Here is a 17,340-nt window from a genome sequence, read left to right as displayed (position 1 = left end):
CTTCACCCCTGGAGTCTTTCTCCTGGAGGTGGGCTGGGAGGCTCTGGTTTTTGGCCATTTTTCCCCCGCCCCTTGATTTGTGCACCTACCTTTTTATTATATAGTCCGTCTTGGTTGATCCTAGCCCTCCACTTGTCGATTAGGCAGGTGCTTATTTCTGTATCCATCCCATCACTCGTCCCCTCTTACTTTCTATTAGTTGCATGGATCGAATCTTACACCGTCCAAACGTCTTTTCTCATTAATCAGCTCTAGGTATTGGCAGCTGCATTTATTGAAGAGGGGACGCATTTTCCCTGATCCAATTTTACACCTTGCTTCCCTGTGGGCCCCATTCCACTCACATCCCCTTTAGGGGGCCGTTTGGGGGTAGCCTTCACCAAGACGTTGATCCTCCCATTGAAGTTCTGGAGCGCCGAGGACAGAGTAGCTTCTCAGCCGTTCCCCTTGACACCCCGGCCATTGATCATTCGTCCTCGGCAATAGACCTCCCCGGCACGGGCCCCTGGCCCAAATAGAGTTTGGGCCGGATTGTAAACCTTCCGGATCCACAATATATATATTTAAATTCAATGGTTTTTTTTTTTTTTTTTTTTTTTTTTTTTTATGTGGGACCTTTCTCAATTTTTGTTTGGCTTTGATAGTCATAAATACTATGTTTAGCACATTGTTTCTTATTATGTGTTAACAATTAGATCTTGCAGTGCAATAGATAATAATAGATCTGCCTCAAAAATTTGATGGGTTTATGTGTCACAAAGAAATAGAAAATCTCAAAACATGATTGGGGGTTTTCTTTTTCTTCCTAATTTTGGTAATGCTAAATGTAGAATTTGGTTCTTGTAGGATTTAGGAACATTGATCCAAATACATGGGAGAAAATAGTCTATTTTTCATCTAATTACTCCTTTCTAAAAAAACCAAAAGTATTGCAGCCTCGTGAGAAACTCAAGTTATTCCAACACGAGTGACAAGCTTCTGTGGAATAGTTTGACATTAACACTATGGCTTCAATCTACATCAAATCAGTTCTCAAATTAATCTTAACCAGCTGTAGACCCATGCAATGCGTGAGAATAGATAATTATTTAGTAATTGTAGTATAATGTATAATTTTTTTTTCTTTTAAAATTTGTTAAAGATAATTTGTTTTCTATAAAAATTAAACAATTTCTAAAATTATTTTTCATCTTTCTATCCCTACCAATATATCATTCTATTTGTTTGGTGTAGTGTTTGATTAATATTATTCATTTATGAGCTGGTCCATATTCTTTGGAATTATGTTATAGTGTTCTATGTTTTTCCATTTTTTTTTCTGTACAACTAAATTTTTTAAGTTTCAAATAAATTACTCAAATTACTCACTCTTTTAAAGGAGATTACCATGATAATCGAAACTCATAACAAAATTACTTTTTAATATTTATCAAATAATTGATAGACGCATTCAAATGCATAACCAATATTATGTTTTGATATAAACTCAAATTTTCACTTCCAAAATAGCTAAGTTTTAACTCAAACAAAAATCAAACCAAAGTTTTAAGAGGGAAGAGACTACTTGTTTAACGTCCCAGACAGTAAAAAAAAAGAAAAAGAAAAGAAAAAGAAAAAAAAGTGTAAGGTCAAATTTTTAGTGGACAACACGTGCCCCACCTAACCCCACTACCCACCACTCATTTTCACTCATCCCTTTACTCTTTGGCCGGCTCACTCTTCCTTTCTTTTCATTTTTTTGTTTTCTCACATACACTCCTCACTACTCTTATATCCTCTCACTGGTACTACCACCACCATTTCCACCATCATTTTCCAGCAAGATCACCGGAAAATTCTTGTGAACCCATAAGCACCTTTACATCCTTTTTTTGAGGTAAAATTTTCTAATCTTTTTGGTGGGTTTTACACTTTTGCTTGAGGTTGTTTTTATCTAAACTTTAATAATGATACCCATGTGATTTATGAGCATTAGAAGTGATATTTATGTGTTTGTATGTATGGGTTTTGTATTGATGAGTGGGTATATGTTTTGTGCTAATGATGACTACCTAAGATTTATTTATGGTGGAAAATTTAGGGGTTTTGAGTTATAACATGTGATGGTTGGTAAATCTAATTTTTTTTCCATTGCCATTGGGTTTATTTGGAGTTAGTTGATGTCCAAAATTTCTTGTCTTGGAGGATATTTTGATTTTTCTTTCATAGGTCTTTTGATGATGTAGTGTAAATTTTAGGGAAGCTAGTCATAATGTTGGAGATGATATTAAATGAGATCAACTTTATAAATTGGAGTTTATGCCTTGTGAATCAATTTGATGAGAAACTTTGGAAGTGGGATATATTATTATTGATGAGGTTAAATACTAGGCTTGTCTAATTAAGTGCTCATTTGGCAATTCCTAAATTGTAGTTAGATACAATTTCAAGCTCTATTCTTATTGTGATAGTTTACTTGATATTGTTTAGGTTCTAGCTAATCTCCTTGGAGCTTGGAGAATTAGGCTTTTGCGGTTGCGAGGTAAGTAGCTTTTTAATGAGATTTTTGAAAAATAAACATGTTGCATAAATGATGTTTTTGGGTTAGACACACTTTTGGAAACTACCCATGGAACTGATAGAAAATCTCTTGACAAGAATGAAGTTGAAAACCTTACAAATTTTGTAGAAGTTAAATTATTTGAGGTTTTTTTGAAACTACTTGGATATGAACTATGTGTTTCAAAGTAATGTAACCTGTGAGCTTATGTGGTTTTAACACCATGCCATGTGTGATTTCCCAGTGATCACCAGATTTGGTTTTCGTAGTCTTTGTGATAACGAAATCAAATCTAAGTCAGTGCCCTTTCACTTTGGATGACGCGTTCTTCCCTACTACCCATGGGGGGAAGAGGTTCCTTAATTGTGAGTAGGTGAGGCTGCTGCCTATGGGGCCAAGAGACCACATGCAAGAGAGGTCTTATTTGACATGCTCTCTTTGCTGCCCATGGGGGGAGAGAAAAATCTTGAGGGTATGGGTGAGGTTGCTGTCCATGGGGCCAAGAGTCTGTATACCAGAGAGGACAATATCATGCCAGTTGTGAATTGGATCCCCTGACCGGTCTATGTGGTAGTGTGGTATATTTGTGATAATTTATCTTATGTTAAATATTATGGCTTTGGAAATTATATTATTGGTGCTCATAGATTCTAGTATATAGTTTCAAGGTATTTACTTTGAGAAACTTTGTGTTTCATTATTCAATTATTCTTGTCATATCATAATATTATCATTGAAAATGGAACTTGCATTTCCCCCACCCCTATTAAATATGCTACTTAATGGGCTCTGTCTCATCCCATTATTTTATAAATTTTTCAGAGTAAGCAACAATCTTTTGAGACAGCTTTTTGGTGGATAACAGTAGTTAGACTAACTACTGATGGAGGATGAACTTTTGTAATGGAGATATTAGATGATGTACATCTTAAAATAGGCTTGACTCATTTTTTTGTATATTATAGTGGTTGTGACGTTATTCCCACTGATGGGACAAGCTGATGATATGTAATTATTTATTCAGACCTCTATTATTTTGTGGCTAGTGGTTCTTGTAATTATTGCTTAGAGCTCTGACTTATTTAAAGAGTATATTCAATAGAATTATTATGATAATTCTTGATGTTGGTACTTGATATGATTTATGTGGGTTGAATTGTCAAAAAGGAAAAATCTACAGGTACTTTGAGACGTCTTTCTCATGCTTTGGACCATTTGGGGTTTGGGGCATGATAACTTGTATTAGGGAACTCAAAAATATAACACCAAAATATATTAACCTAAAATAGAGTTATAAAAAAAATACAATGTTTCATCAACCTAAAGTAGAGTGGCAAGGAAATAATAAAAAGGAGAGAGAGAGAGAGAGAGAGAGAGAGAGAGAGAGAGAGAGAGAGAGAGAGAGTAATCATTTTTTTTAAAAAAAAGAATGTGAGAAATAATAAAAAAATTATAGAAAATTATATGAGGAGAAAAGGGGTTAAAAGATTTATAATAACTAACAAACACCCAATTAATGCTATGTAATAGAATAATACTATATTTGTATATACTATTTTTATAATACGATAGGATAACATGTATCATCAACTCAAAGTAGAGTTCTAAAAAATACAAAAGTTAATAAACATAACATAGAGGTGCAAGATAAATAAATAAATAAAAAACCAAGAAATGGAAAAAAAAAGAAAAAAAAAAAAAAGAAGAGAGATAGAGAGAATTTTTTATTTTTTATTTTTTTGTGTGGGAATTGGGAAAGCTATGCATAGAAAGTGAGAGAATTACTATGCATAGAAAGTGAGAGAATTACAAATTTATAGTAAAAAGATGAGAATAAAAATAAGCAAAAATAAAGGAAGATAAAGTAATAGAAGAAAAGTGATATTTAAGGTAGATAGCAGTAGGAAGATGAAAAGGTAAAATTGATTGAAAATGTTGGGAAATGTGTAACAATAGTTTGAGGATTAACAAGAAGGAAAAAAGTTAAAAATGAGAGAGAGAGGGAGAGAGATGTGGCTATTGATGTGGCTTAACATGAGAATAGTAACAATAAATTATAAAAACCAACAAATCTAAAATTAGTAACAGTATAAAAAAAATTAGAATAATAAAAATTAAGAAGTAATAAAAAAATTAAAATAAAATAAATATGAACAATTTACATTTTCTACCAAATAATATTTTTACAAGACTTTTTCTAAGAGTTAACAAAATATAATAATGACCATAAAAAATATTTAAATTATATATGTATGAATTATACAATAATTTTATTATATATTTTTAAGTATATTCATGCATATACATGCGATTACAAGTTAATACTAAATAATGCGAAAAGCTCAAATTGAGTGTATTACTCTCATTCATCTCACAAAAACTTTCTACTCCTTTCACTTTTTTAACTTTTAACCTTTCCTAACTTTTTTTTTTTTCGTTCATGGGTTAAGATTTGAGAGCTGTTTTCTTAACTCTCAAATTCAGTCATTAAAAGCAAGTTCACATTTTCCATCTCAATCCCGATTAAAAAAAAAAAAAAAAAAAAAAAAAAAAAATCGTGCCTGAATTTATTAACTCCGTGTTAGTGTCACTAATAACACTTTATAAATGTATTAGTATAATTCCGTGACGTGGCGCTCCGTCATTTGCTGAGTGATGCACCGAAGTAGATCTATTTTCCGGCATGCCCTTTTCTTTTCTTTTTCTCCCTCCTCTTCTGTATAACTTCCGAACAAAGGCTCTCTCATAGCTGAGCTCCGAAAACTCCTGGATTCCTTGTTCTTCGGCTCGGCCCCCGTGTCCTTTTTCGTCATTTCGACTAAAGTAAGACTCTCTCTCTCTCTCTCTCTCTCTCTCTCTCTCTCCCTTTTTAAACTCGTTAATTCGTAGTGGAATTAGTGGGAATCACTCGCTTGTTGTTATTAGTATTATTCGTGAAAATTGAGATTTCCGGCAACGGAGTACGTATTAAGATTTAGGGTTTTGAGAAAGCTAAGGCTGCCAAAGCTTTCGATTCGAATCTTCCTTGCTTGGTTCGTATTTTTTATTCAATCACAGGATAAAAAATGTGAATTATATGATTCGTCAATTCCTATGTATAAATCTTAACAAAAGATAACAAGAAAAAAGAAAATATATATGTTCAAGAATTACTTGGTTTTTCGTATTGTCGACTTTAGGAACTCTTTTTGTACGGTCAAGTTTTATTTCAATTTTCTATTGTAATGTGAGATACACCAACTCTGATTGATGTGAATGTAAATGACTGGTATTTCTCATTTTTGTTACTGTTGTGTATTTGGTTTATTGAGGCGTAATTTTGGTTTGCTCGTTGTTCTTGTGCTAGTGTTTGCTTGTGTTATGCATTATGTTGCTCATGATGTTTTATTTCTTCATTTTTGTAGATTTCGTGGAAGGAAATAAATTGTACAAGGACAACCGGACATGGTAACGAGGATTATTTAGTATTTGAATCTTGAGTTATTCTTGTTGATTTAAGTTTGAAATTAATGAAATTTTGACATTGTTATATCTGGGATCCAGTCAGCACTCTTCAACTTCCATTCATTTTTAACGGTTGTGCTGTTGGGAATTTGTGCCTGCACTTACTTGAAGATGCAATTTCCAGCAATCCTTGAACAGCGAACGGGGTATTTTGTCTCTGTTATTCTTTTTAGAGTGTGATTTTCGTGTTTGATTGATAGATAGGTCTCGTGGTTGTCTCATTTTGATATGATTATTTTGAAAATACTGCAATCATTTTCTTCTCCTGCAATTTGTTTTGTTAAGTTATAGCAATTTGTTGGAGAGTGATTTAATTGAATCTCTGAACCTTTTGCAGTAAACACATTTTCTGTTCTTGCATTTAGCTTGTTATAGTTAGTAATGGGATGTGTGTGGAGTTAGATCTATTGTGTTGACTATGCCGGGGGTTTGGCCCCCTGTCAGATTGGTGTCTGTATAATTACTGGGGTATTGAGAATACATTAGAAGTCTAAGCCCATTATAGTGACTTCACACATGCATGTACCCCTAGTAATAGTTGAATAAGGCGATATGAATATGCTAATGATCCCTGTAACTCCTTTTGTAACCGTTATAATTAAACTACATTAACTCTGTGGGTGTAACCCTATAGTTTTGGGTGAACCATGTGAATTTGGTGTTCCTGTGTTCCTGTGTTTTAATCTTTTTCTGTTTCTACTTTTTCCTGTCATTCACACATCACAAATCCTAGTTGGGTTTCTCATTTCATAACAGTTAGTAGGTGAACTAGCCAACCAAGCTGACATTCAAAGACAGCAAGTGCGCATTGAATGGCAAAGTTGTACCTCACTAATCACTTCACATTGAAGAATGAGGGATGATGTGTACATAACATGATACCTGCTCCCTACTTGAGATACCAATTCCATATAGCTGCTGCCTTTTCTACTCCCAACACCATCAAAATTTTCTTAGTGGCAGGCCACATTGAGTTGGATTCTTTTAGTGCCTCATATATTACCTTGGTTGCTGTGCTTCTTCTTGCTCTTGTGGAGAAAATTTAAACCATGATTGTAGAAGCAATGAGACTATCAATACTATCTTTTATGGTTTCAAAAAAATTTATCTAAAACTGGTTTTTTAAACAATTTTCTGACAAAATAATTGCCTACTATAGTGATATTTCTTTGCATGTTGTCAAATGACAAGTTCTGGTTATTAATTATTAGACAATAGACAACCTGCAGAAATATCTTATGAGGGTTTCTGCCTCCTCCATCCCCTTCTCCCCATTCTAGCTCTGATTAAGGCTAATTACTTCAACCTGACTGAAATTCAATCACCTGTTGTCCTTTTAATGTCAATTTTTTGTTATTTCTTTTATTCAAATTTATGTATAGTTAGTCCCTTTTTTTATTGATCTATCCATGTTAAGCATGGTTCAGTGTTATTACAGGCAATCAGTCTTGGCCTGATGGTTGATTTGTATGAAGTGGTTACAAACTTACAATGTAGACAAATGACTGTAATATGCTTATTTGACAGGTTTCGTGGTTTCTTTTGGAAGGCAGCCAGAATAGGTAGGCCTTTATTTAGATGTTTTACCACCATCTTTGTTGGACTAGTCCACAACTACTCCTGGTTTCCCTCTTTTCACTTCATTTTTATTTTGATTTTTATCTGTTATCTTCTCGGGACAATTTCCTCTTTCTTCTTCTTCCTTTCTTTTTGGGAAATATATATATATATATATATATATATATATATATATATATTTTGGGTGTATTTATGAAGTATGAATGTTGATGATGGAGACCCAGGAAACTCTCCTTGGGTTGGCATCAAGGTAAAGATAACAATAAAAATAGAAAAGGAGCCTTCTTTTTCGTTTTAACTTCCTGGTATATAGAGAAGCCCATAAATATCTCCATATGGTTTTTATTGACTTAGAGAAAGCATATGATAGGGTCTATAGAGAAATTATGTGTTGGATTTTAGGAAAGAAAGGAGTTCCTCCCAAGTACACTAAGGATATTTATGACAGAGCTGAAACTAGTATTAGAAAAAGTGGATGCTTCACAAGCAAATTTCCTATCACTATAGGTTTGTATTAAGGATCATCACCAAGTCCATATCTCATTGCACTAGTGATGGATGAGCTCACTAAATTGATTCAAGATGAAGTCACTTGGTGTATACTTTTTGCAGAAGATATACTTTTAGTGAATGAAACTTGAAGTAGGAGTCAATGTCAAGTTAGAATTTGGAGAGATGCTTTAGAGTTTAGAATTGTAGGGAATATACACGAAATTCCCAAATCTGTGAGATGCAAAATTGAGAAAAAATATGTGCCAAAGAAAACAATCACACAAGACAATATTTATATGGTTCCACAATTTGTCTACATCCACAGAGTTGCAATGATTTTACTATTGTCAAATCAAATACAATATCCTCTCAAGTTTATGCCTAACTTGAGATCCTCACCAAATACAATAATATCTCTCTAGGAATAATATAAACTCACTTGAAATCTTCAGTCACACTCTGAATACAACAACTACCTGTGGTTGCAGTATTCAAAATTTATCCCTAGAGAAAAACTCCAAATTAATCTTCTCATATATGTCTCATGGCTAAAGAAAATCTCCTTGTCTTCTTTGCTCTCACACACAATTTTTTCTTTCTTCACTGCACTCACTGCAATCACACTTGGCAGCTCTTCTTTTCCTTTTTCTTTTTCACTCCAGGCAGCACTCTTCTTTTCTTTTCTAATGCCCACCCTATCACATATAAAACTCTATTTATATGTTAGGTAAATAACCTAGCCGCCACTTTATTTTTCCATAGCAACATGGTCTCCTATTTCTAATAGGAGTCTTGCACTTTATGTGGCTTTCTTGCCACTAAAGTGGGCTGGACCCACAACAAGAATCTAAAGACTTTTGGCCAAGTAGGATTAATACATAGTGCATGTAATGTAAGTTTAGTACAATATTCAATCATATCGGGGAGAGGAGTTGAAATGAGAATGTTAAAAGGAATAAGTGGAAATAAAGGAAAGAGAAAATTGAAATAAGAAAATTCGCTTAAAGATAGGGAGGGCTCTTTTGATGAAAAGATGAGGGCTCTACATGAGATGGTTTGATCATGTGCAAAGGATACATGTGGGAGACCCCAACTAGTTTGTCGAGGATTCATAGTAAATCCCAATCCTAAAAATGTGGGATTATGGCTTGGTTGATGTCGTAGTTGATGCCCTTAGATGTTATTCACACAAAAGAAAAGGAAAGGAAAAAAAAAAAAAAAAAGCAGTGCCCAACAAATCCCAAATTATGTCCCTTGACCTAAAATTCATCTTTTTTTTTTTTTTTAAATAAATTATTTCAAGAATTTTAAAGCACAAAAATAGAGATGCTGATTTGGTTATATCAATCCTAACAATTATGCTTTATTATGTGAAGGAATATGATTAATTTAGAAGTTTTTAGGACAACTAGTCAAGTTATTACCTAAGGGTCCACTGAATTGGAGATTGCTCATTGATGGATGTACAGATTATGACATTCAAACTTGTAAACTTGCAAACTGTAGATGAGAAAATAAAGTACAAGCATATTTTGATCGGTGTGTATTTAACTATTTATTAAGGATTCTATGAGCATATTACCTACTCTATCATACATTGCAATAATGGCAGACATTTCCTTGCTTGTTTTTTCTGTAACAGGTGAGCGCTTGAGCCCGTGGGTGGCTTTTGGATGCTTCTCAATGGGTGTGTCAATAATATTTTTCTGAGTCCTTGTCTTGTCTGTATTCAGATGCAACCTTTTTTTTCTTTTTCTTTGGATCATGTAGAAAGAAGTTCACTCCTTGAAATTTAATATTATCATATGGTTTTGTGGGTGTGAATACTGGTAACCACTGTTTCAAGACCAGTTGGCCAACTCCATATTGAAGGTAGATCATTTTTCTCAGGAAATTTGTTTATTGATGGTGCAACCATTCTTTGCTTGATCATTAGTTTGTAAAAACTCTTCATAGGAATGATTATGACTGAAAAAGTAATCAGTTGCAACTCAGCCATTTGTTGTATATTATGGTAGGTATGTTAAGTTGGAAACTTACTTGAATGTAACATAAAGTTTCATTTGCAATGCCATTTCATATGGTTGAGTGCGAGCAACTTTAACTACAAAAATATAAACTTCTAGATTGAGAAGCATGCTATGTGTGGCATGTATGAAAGTTCTTTTGTGGACTAGTGAAGTTACATTGTATGCCAATATGTTAATGGCATTGGCCTGTACTTTATGCAAATAATGAAATTTGGAAGAAGATGAGGAAGTAGGCAATCAAGTTGAAATTAAGACAGTAGGTTTCTTAAAGCCATTAGGGATGCATGCAATGAAATAAATTTCGAGCTGATGCTTGAGTCTCCTGAATAACAAAATCTTCTTTACACCCCAATAAAACACAGATAGGAAAATCTTCTTCTTGGGTTTCTTTTGATTGCTCTGGTCTTTGACTGTCACTGTGGTTGTCTCTTCTTTTTTGTATTCATCTTTCTTTTGATTGCTGTTGTCGGCAAACCCTCGCTGTATCTTCTTTGCTGTATTCATCTTCTCCCCAGTGAAGGGGATAACTCCTCAAAAACGCCCTTCTGTTGTAGTTTTCATCGCGAAAGCTTCTTGTTCTCATCCTATTACCCTTTATAGCTTCGTAATCCATCTTGCAATGCCTGAGAAGACACCAATGAGTAATGACTAATGAATGCAGAAGTGATTTTATACAAGAGAGAGACGAACAGGGTGAGAGGCTAGTCAATTTGGCACACAATAGGATGATGCTAGCAAACAGGAAATAATAATTATTAATTCTGTATTGATATGAAATTTATTTCTTGGACTAAAAGTTCTATATTGGTTTGTTATTAAAAGTTGAAACCCTTGTGTTTGGCTTATCATAGGGGAATCATAAAGTTGGCTGGGCTTAGAGGGGAGTCTGCCCAGTAGACTAATAATTTCTCTTTATCATATATCCCAAGTGTATACACTTTGTCATTGTATTAGAATCATATATATAATTATATATACTTTTATTCTCTAATTTTAATCGTTCTAACAATATGTTATCTTAGATAAATATATGTGTAGCGCATTTATGTACTGTGGAGGAGCTGAAAATGATAGCCTCACAATTGGTAATTATCGCTTCATCTACACGTCATTTTAAAATCCAAAGCCCAATGAGAACTTTTTTTTTTTTTTTTTGGGTGGCTGAATGAGAACTTTTGTTCTTTCCCATCTCATAAATGACTCCCATGGCTCCCACAGCTGGAGGTGAACTTTTGTTCTGCTTCTCTTCAGCATCTTCTTCTTTCTTTCTTCTTCTTATCCTTCTTTTTTCAATCTTCTTCTTTCTTTCTTCTTCTTATCCTTCTTTTTTCAATTTTGGTTTGATTATTTATATGAATTTGTATATGGGTTTGATGAATTTGGATATAGATTTAGAACGATTTTGATGATTTTGTGGTGTGTTTGTGTTGTTGTGGTGGTGGTTGGTGGTATTGGGTTACGGTAATCGTGTATATATGCATGGTTGGTGTAGCAATTGTGCATAAATGCATAATTTTACATCCACTAATGTGGGCGTTTTTTTGCTCAAAATATGTAAAATGAGCAACTTTTTCTATTTTGCAAGACTTTACACATACTGATGTTAATGCTCTAAGGACGTAGAAAATTCTTTATTACTGCCAAGACACATTGAAAACAATGGCAAGCTTTATACAAATATTAAATTTATGATAGAATCGAAGAAAATTGCACCTTGAAATATCATCAACTTTGGATTAGAATTTCTTGATTGAATAATAAATTAACTAACGTTATTTGAACATCTCCAATAGTCTCTCTTTTGCTCATTTCTCTCTTCATTTTAGATGGACTCTCTACAACATCAAGAGAAGCACCTAAAATCCACAAGATCTTATTTTTATTATTTTTTGCCCAACACCAATGGTCAAGAACGATAAACTAGAAATCGATTCAAATTTATGAAAAACCAAACTAATAATCAAGAGGGAGATGCTCAATCAAAACTCAATCAACCCTTCTAATCACACAAAAGTGAAAAGAACCAAAATAAATTTAAAAAAAAAAAAAAAAAAAAAAACGGGGAGAGTCACAAGTCATAATTAAGACCTAGGGTGTGTTTGGATACCGTTTATTTTGCTGAAATTAAAAAATTATTGCTAAAAGTACTATAAATAAAAGTAAAAATAGTTGAAATAGTACAGTAAAGTCCATGAATAGTACCAAAAAGTGCAATAGACCATTAAATAATAGCAAAAATAAATTGAATAGTGAAATAATTTTAATTTTTCATCGACACCCAAATACACACCTAATCAAATGCACAAAAATTGATTTTGACCGCATGCTTGGCGATCTTTACGATGTCCTTAGTGGTGATATTGTTGTTCTTTGTAGTAGCAATCAGGATCCTTGAGGACCTTAATATTAATGGAGCCACTAAGGGGCAAGTTAAATTTTTCTTTTTAAAAATATTTATAGACATATACAGAGAGTTTTCATTATTTGAAATTTACAGTTTCTCAAATTATCCATATGTCCTTCCTACGTAATTATTATTATTATTATTATGTTTGATGTCGTTTACGTGAAAATTAGAGTTGAATCATTGCTCAAACCGCAGGTAGGTATGATGTAAACTTACTTCAAATATGTGCTTCGCACGATTGGGTTCATTTAGAGGTAGTCTACCAAGAATATATTGAAAAAATAATAATAAGAAAAAGAAAACCCAAACTTGGCCTTGTAGTTGTACTTCACACGAACACTTTATTATTTGAGTTTTTTTTTTTTTTTTTTTTTTTTAAGTTATCAAATTTAAACTATGTTTAGGGGGAAAAGGATTTGATAATGGGCTTACAGATTCAACCAATCTTCGACCTTTCAGATATGCCGATTCAATCAATCCTTGCATTAATCATTATGTCTATATAGTTGACTTTTCAAACAAAATACGTCATAATCATTATTGGTTTATTTTAATTTTCTTGGCCTCTGATGCACCTAATATTCAAAAATCTAAAATCTACACCATGTTCCAGCATGTACGCCATGAATATGAAAAAAAAAAAAAAAAAAAAAAAACCAATCCTTCGTGCTAGTGAGCGATCACTGCAAAACTACAGGCCTACACACCAAGTCACCAACACCCCTCCGCATGAAGCAATTCTAAAAGGGGCCCACGCCTGCAAATGCAATTACTTCGCTTTCAAGACCAATCAACTCCTTCCCCAACAATTTGGATGGGTGATAAAGTAGCAACTTTTCTCTTTAAGCATTATAAGCCCAACTAATTTCTCTGTTCTCTTCTGTCTCTCTTGTATTTCACAAAGTGTTTGGATTTCTATAATGGATGAGTGTAGTAGCATTTGTTCAAACGTGGGAAGTTGTGTTCCTGTTTCTAATACCTCAGACTCAGCTTTGACACTTCAATGCTCAATTGGTTCAACAGAATCAACACAGGACAGTGTCTTCATTAAACCACCCATCAAGGAAAAAAAAGTAGATTGCCAAAACTCAAGGTCTGAGCTTAGTTTGAAGCCTCAGTCGTCAGCAATGTCCCCTGTAGGCAGTTCTCGAGAATTAAGTATGTTTCTAAACTTGGATATAAGTACGGACTATGACTATGTTATCTTTTGTGTCTTCTTTTATTTTATTTTATTTTTTTTCCATGTTTGATGGCTTGGATTTTTTGAACTATATTGTTCTTTGTTTCATCCTCACTTTGCTTAACCATGTTCTGCATAATTATCAACTTGTCTTTTCTGCTGTAATAAGTTCTCATTTTTGTAACACGTGGTTCTTGTTTTCTTTAAGAACATATGATCCATGATAGTATGGCTTGAAGCTTTGTGGATTCTGTCATTTATTGTTGAAAATGATTTTGATTTGGTTCAAATAACTTGATTCGTCGATGTATTATTTTAGCTTGAACCTACAAAAATTATGTGACAGTTTTGGTGGTTCCATAGTCCTCAATCATAGTGGTTCAGCACACTTGTCCTTTGAAATGCTTCTTGGATTTCTCTCTTTTTTGGTTTTTCCTTTTCTAGGAGGGATCTAGTATTATTCTACACGTTCTTTAGATCTCTTGGCACTTGCAGGGTACACAAGAATCAGTTTGATGTTTTAGCACATTAACTGTAGAATTAGCAATTACCTTCTTTAAATGAAGGCAAATCACCTTTTGACTTTGAAGAGTGAATGGCTACAGGCAAATGGTGACATTCTATGGGAATGAAGAAAAAATTGCAGTGCAGGTGGGGGAAGGAAGCTGTAATATAGTAATGTCTTACAGCATAAATTCTATTGGACTGTGAAATTTTGGAACTTTTCAGTCGTGTGGTAGCAGCCAAAGGAGATAATTATAAACAGCTATTTCTATGGCCTTCATTATACGCCAAGATTGTTGGGTGGAAAAGTGAGAGTAAAGAAAATGGTAAAGAGAGAACGGAAGATGGATTGATTAGAAAAGTGGAAAGAAGTTAAAAAGGAGAGATTATTAGGGTATGTTTGGTAACTGCTTTTTACTCTTATTTTTTGTTTTTAAAAACAATTTTTTATTTTTGAGACTAAAAAACTTGTTTGGTAATCCAAAATAAACAGAAAAAAATTATTTTCAAAATTCAATTTGTGAAGGAAATTGAAAACATGCAAAAGACTGTTTTCAGTTTCTAATTTTCAAAAGTCAATGAAAATACATATTTAATTTAATGAATTTTTCTCATTTAATAAGTTAGTAATGGAGTTCAAATCCTAGTAACAACATATTTTAAATTTTTTTTTTTCAAAAAACTATCTTTTTAATTTCAATTAACTAAACATGTTTTTGATTTCAAAAATACAAGAAAATTGTTTTTTCATTATATTCCCAAAAACAAGTTTTTGAAAATAGAAAATAAATACTATTACCAATCATAACCTTAATTTTCTATCCAGTCCACCATTTTTAATCTTCCCAAAATATGAGAAAAATAGGTGAGAAAATGTTTATATATTCTTTACTTTTTTATTGATTCTTCTTATATTTTCTTTCATCCCACCTTACTATCCTCTCAAGGAATGTATAAATCAACTGTGGGTTGAAGTTGGGAGATTTTGACTTCAGTATGCAAACTCGTTTACACAGACTTGTTGGGAAATGTAGTAGTCCAGGTCTTCCACTTCTGTGACTCTGTAGCTTACACATTCTAGTAAATGTTTTACATACTCAAACATTACGGCCATTTCCTCTTGACTTGCTCTTGAACAATATAGCATCTTTAATAGAATGGTGCCCGTTATGCAGGTTCTAAAGAGGAAGTATATTTTGATCTGCAGTCTTGCTTAGAATCTGATTGTGAAGATTTCTTCAGTGTCAGTGGTGGTAAGAGTTGTTTTCAATTTGTTTCAAAATTTGGCTGGCTTATATGTGTTTATTCTTAACTTCTATAATTCTAAGCATAGACTCTCTTTTTTTAAAAAAGAAAAGAAATTGAGAGGCTAGTTTATATTTGCATCTTAGATTTTTTACTAGCTTGTAATTTCTGTAGATACCACCCCATCTTGTGGGAACACTCCTATCCATCATTGCGGCTTCAAAGAAACTCCTCACGTCAAAAAACCAATTTACATGGACAGTAGCTCCAGTCCCATTCTTGAACCCTCTCCAACAGATATGAAGAAACAACTAATTGAGCTTTTTCAAGAGAGCTTCAAGGATGATGCTATTGATGGCAGTCAAAATATACAAGAGAGGTCGAAAGTCAATCCTTTCATTTGTCCCCTTTCTTCAAAATCTACAAATAAAAACCATAATGGATGTGTAGCAAACTTTGCATGTAGTAGTGAGGCGATACACAACAGAAGTTACAACCATGGGAAGGGAAAATTTGCCAAGTCTGCAAGATGTTGCCTTCCAAATTTGATGCGCAGCCTGAGCTTTAGTGGGAGGAGGAAGAGGCTGAACCCTGCCGGACCATAGTGCTGGAAGCTATGCCTAGCTTTTTATTATGTCTATATTTTAAAGAATTTGTACTCCTAACTAGCATAGAAGACATAGATTTGATCTTAAAGCTCCCTTTTCGTATTACCTGGCCTTCCTCAAGCAAATTGCAATTATTATTATTTTTTTTTATTTGTGGCTGAGGCATTCTTTAAGGTGAAATATGAATTGACCCTCATGTAATATCTTGTGCAAGTGCTTGGGGAGCTTATTTGTTATTACTGCATCTGTAAAATGTAAAGAGTAATTTTTTGCATGTTAACTTGCGTTGAGGATATAGTAGTCTATTCAATGGTTGTGATTATAGGTGCTTTTGCTATGTCTCCATTATTAGTCCATGCAATTCTCAATCTGGAATGGCAAAACAAACAAAAAATTGACATTGTGATTCGTGCATAATGGAGGTAACAAGCATCTTCACTATATTTCACAGGATTACATGAGAAGCACAAACTGTAATTTGTCTTGTCACGTGCAGCTTCAAATTTATTAAAGCTCCTGTTGGGGAGATAACTGGAGACTCCACTTGGCACATATTGAGACATTACTTAACCAAAAAGCTTAAGCCAAAATATTAAGTACAATACATGACAACCAAAGAACTAGTGCAATACATATATATTACACTGCTTGATCCCATTAGCACAATCTCAGTGACATTCTGATTGAATCTTCCTCTGCAGACAAACCATTTTCACTGCAATGACCACTAAAAGCTTTTCTTTCATTTTATCAGCAAAACAGAAGTAAGCATGTCTCCAAGACTTCTTTATCAACAAGCTGCCACAAACAGCCCAAAATCCCACAATGAAACCCAGTGCAATACTTAGGTAAAACCATAACTTTTCAAATTGATCTTCACCATCAATATGTACATGTACATCTTCTCGATCTTTATGTTCTGCATTCCTGTCACTTGGCGTTGAGACACTTGTTGGCAATAGAGGAGGCCCATAAAGTTCAGGGTTACCTACATAAATGGATGGATCATTGAAGGTTTGAAATTGGTTGGATGATGGAATTTGTCCAGATAAGTTGTTATATGACAAGTTCAAATGGCTCAAAAAAGTCATAGAAGACATGCTTGAAGGAATGTGACCTGAAAGATGGTTGCTTGAGAGGTCAAGAGATTCTAATTGGTGCAAAGCTCCAATATTCTCTGGTATCATTCCCGTCAAATGGTTCCATGACAAATTCAATGATTTCAATAAGAGCAAATTTGTTAGTTCTGTTGG

The 17,340-nt window shown here is 33.6% G+C and overlaps 2 protein-coding genes across 2 annotated transcripts; both read left to right on the top strand.

Moving 5' to 3' along the window:
- The first annotated feature begins 5,219 nt into the window (after positions 1 to 5,219).
- On the top strand, positions 5,220 to 10,163 carry LOC115978841 (protein kish-like). The gene is made up of 5 exons (XM_031100715.1): positions 5,220 to 5,362; positions 5,944 to 5,986; positions 6,083 to 6,189; positions 7,571 to 7,605; positions 9,756 to 10,163. Exons 2-5 carry the CDS (start codon positions 5,984 to 5,986, stop codon positions 9,821 to 9,823), a joined length of 213 nt encoding a protein of 70 aa, XP_030956575.1. The 5' UTR covers positions 5,220 to 5,362; positions 5,944 to 5,983; the 3' UTR covers positions 9,824 to 10,163.
- Positions 10,164 to 13,407: 3,244 nt separating this feature from the next.
- LOC115978840 (uncharacterized protein At3g27210-like) lies at positions 13,408 to 16,379 on the top strand. Its single transcript, XM_031100714.1, has 3 exons — positions 13,408 to 13,708; positions 15,410 to 15,487; positions 15,654 to 16,379. Exons 1-3 carry the CDS (start codon positions 13,471 to 13,473, stop codon positions 16,082 to 16,084), a joined length of 747 nt encoding a protein of 248 aa, XP_030956574.1. The 5' UTR covers positions 13,408 to 13,470; the 3' UTR covers positions 16,085 to 16,379.
- Positions 16,380 to 17,340: the final 961 nt, after the last annotated feature.

The sequence above is a fragment of the Quercus lobata genome, chromosome 3 (assembly GCF_001633185.2).
Source record: "Quercus lobata isolate SW786 chromosome 3, ValleyOak3.0 Primary Assembly, whole genome shotgun sequence".
Taxonomy (NCBI): domain Eukaryota; kingdom Viridiplantae; phylum Streptophyta; class Magnoliopsida; order Fagales; family Fagaceae; genus Quercus; species Quercus lobata.
The sequence above is the reverse complement of the archived record's forward strand: the minus strand, read 5'-3'. Positions and strand labels throughout refer to the sequence as shown.

Coding starts and splice junctions, on each gene's coding strand:
- LOC115978841 (XM_031100715.1), top strand. Junction 6,190..7,570: donor ATCCTTGAACAGCGAACGGG/GTATTTTGTCTC, acceptor CTTATTTGACAG/GTTTCGTGGTTTCTTTTGGA. Junction 7,606..9,755: donor TTGGAAGGCAGCCAGAATAG/GTAGGCCTTTAT, acceptor TTTCTGTAACAG/GTGAGCGCTTGAGCCCGTGG.
- LOC115978840 (XM_031100714.1), top strand. CDS start 13,471: ATGGATGAGTGTAGTAGCATTTGTTCAAACGTGGGAAGTTGTGTTCCT. Junction 13,709..15,409: donor AGGCAGTTCTCGAGAATTAA/GTATGTTTCTAA, acceptor CCCGTTATGCAG/GTTCTAAAGAGGAAGTATAT. Junction 15,488..15,653: donor TTTCTTCAGTGTCAGTGGTG/GTAAGAGTTGTT, acceptor TAATTTCTGTAG/ATACCACCCCATCTTGTGGG.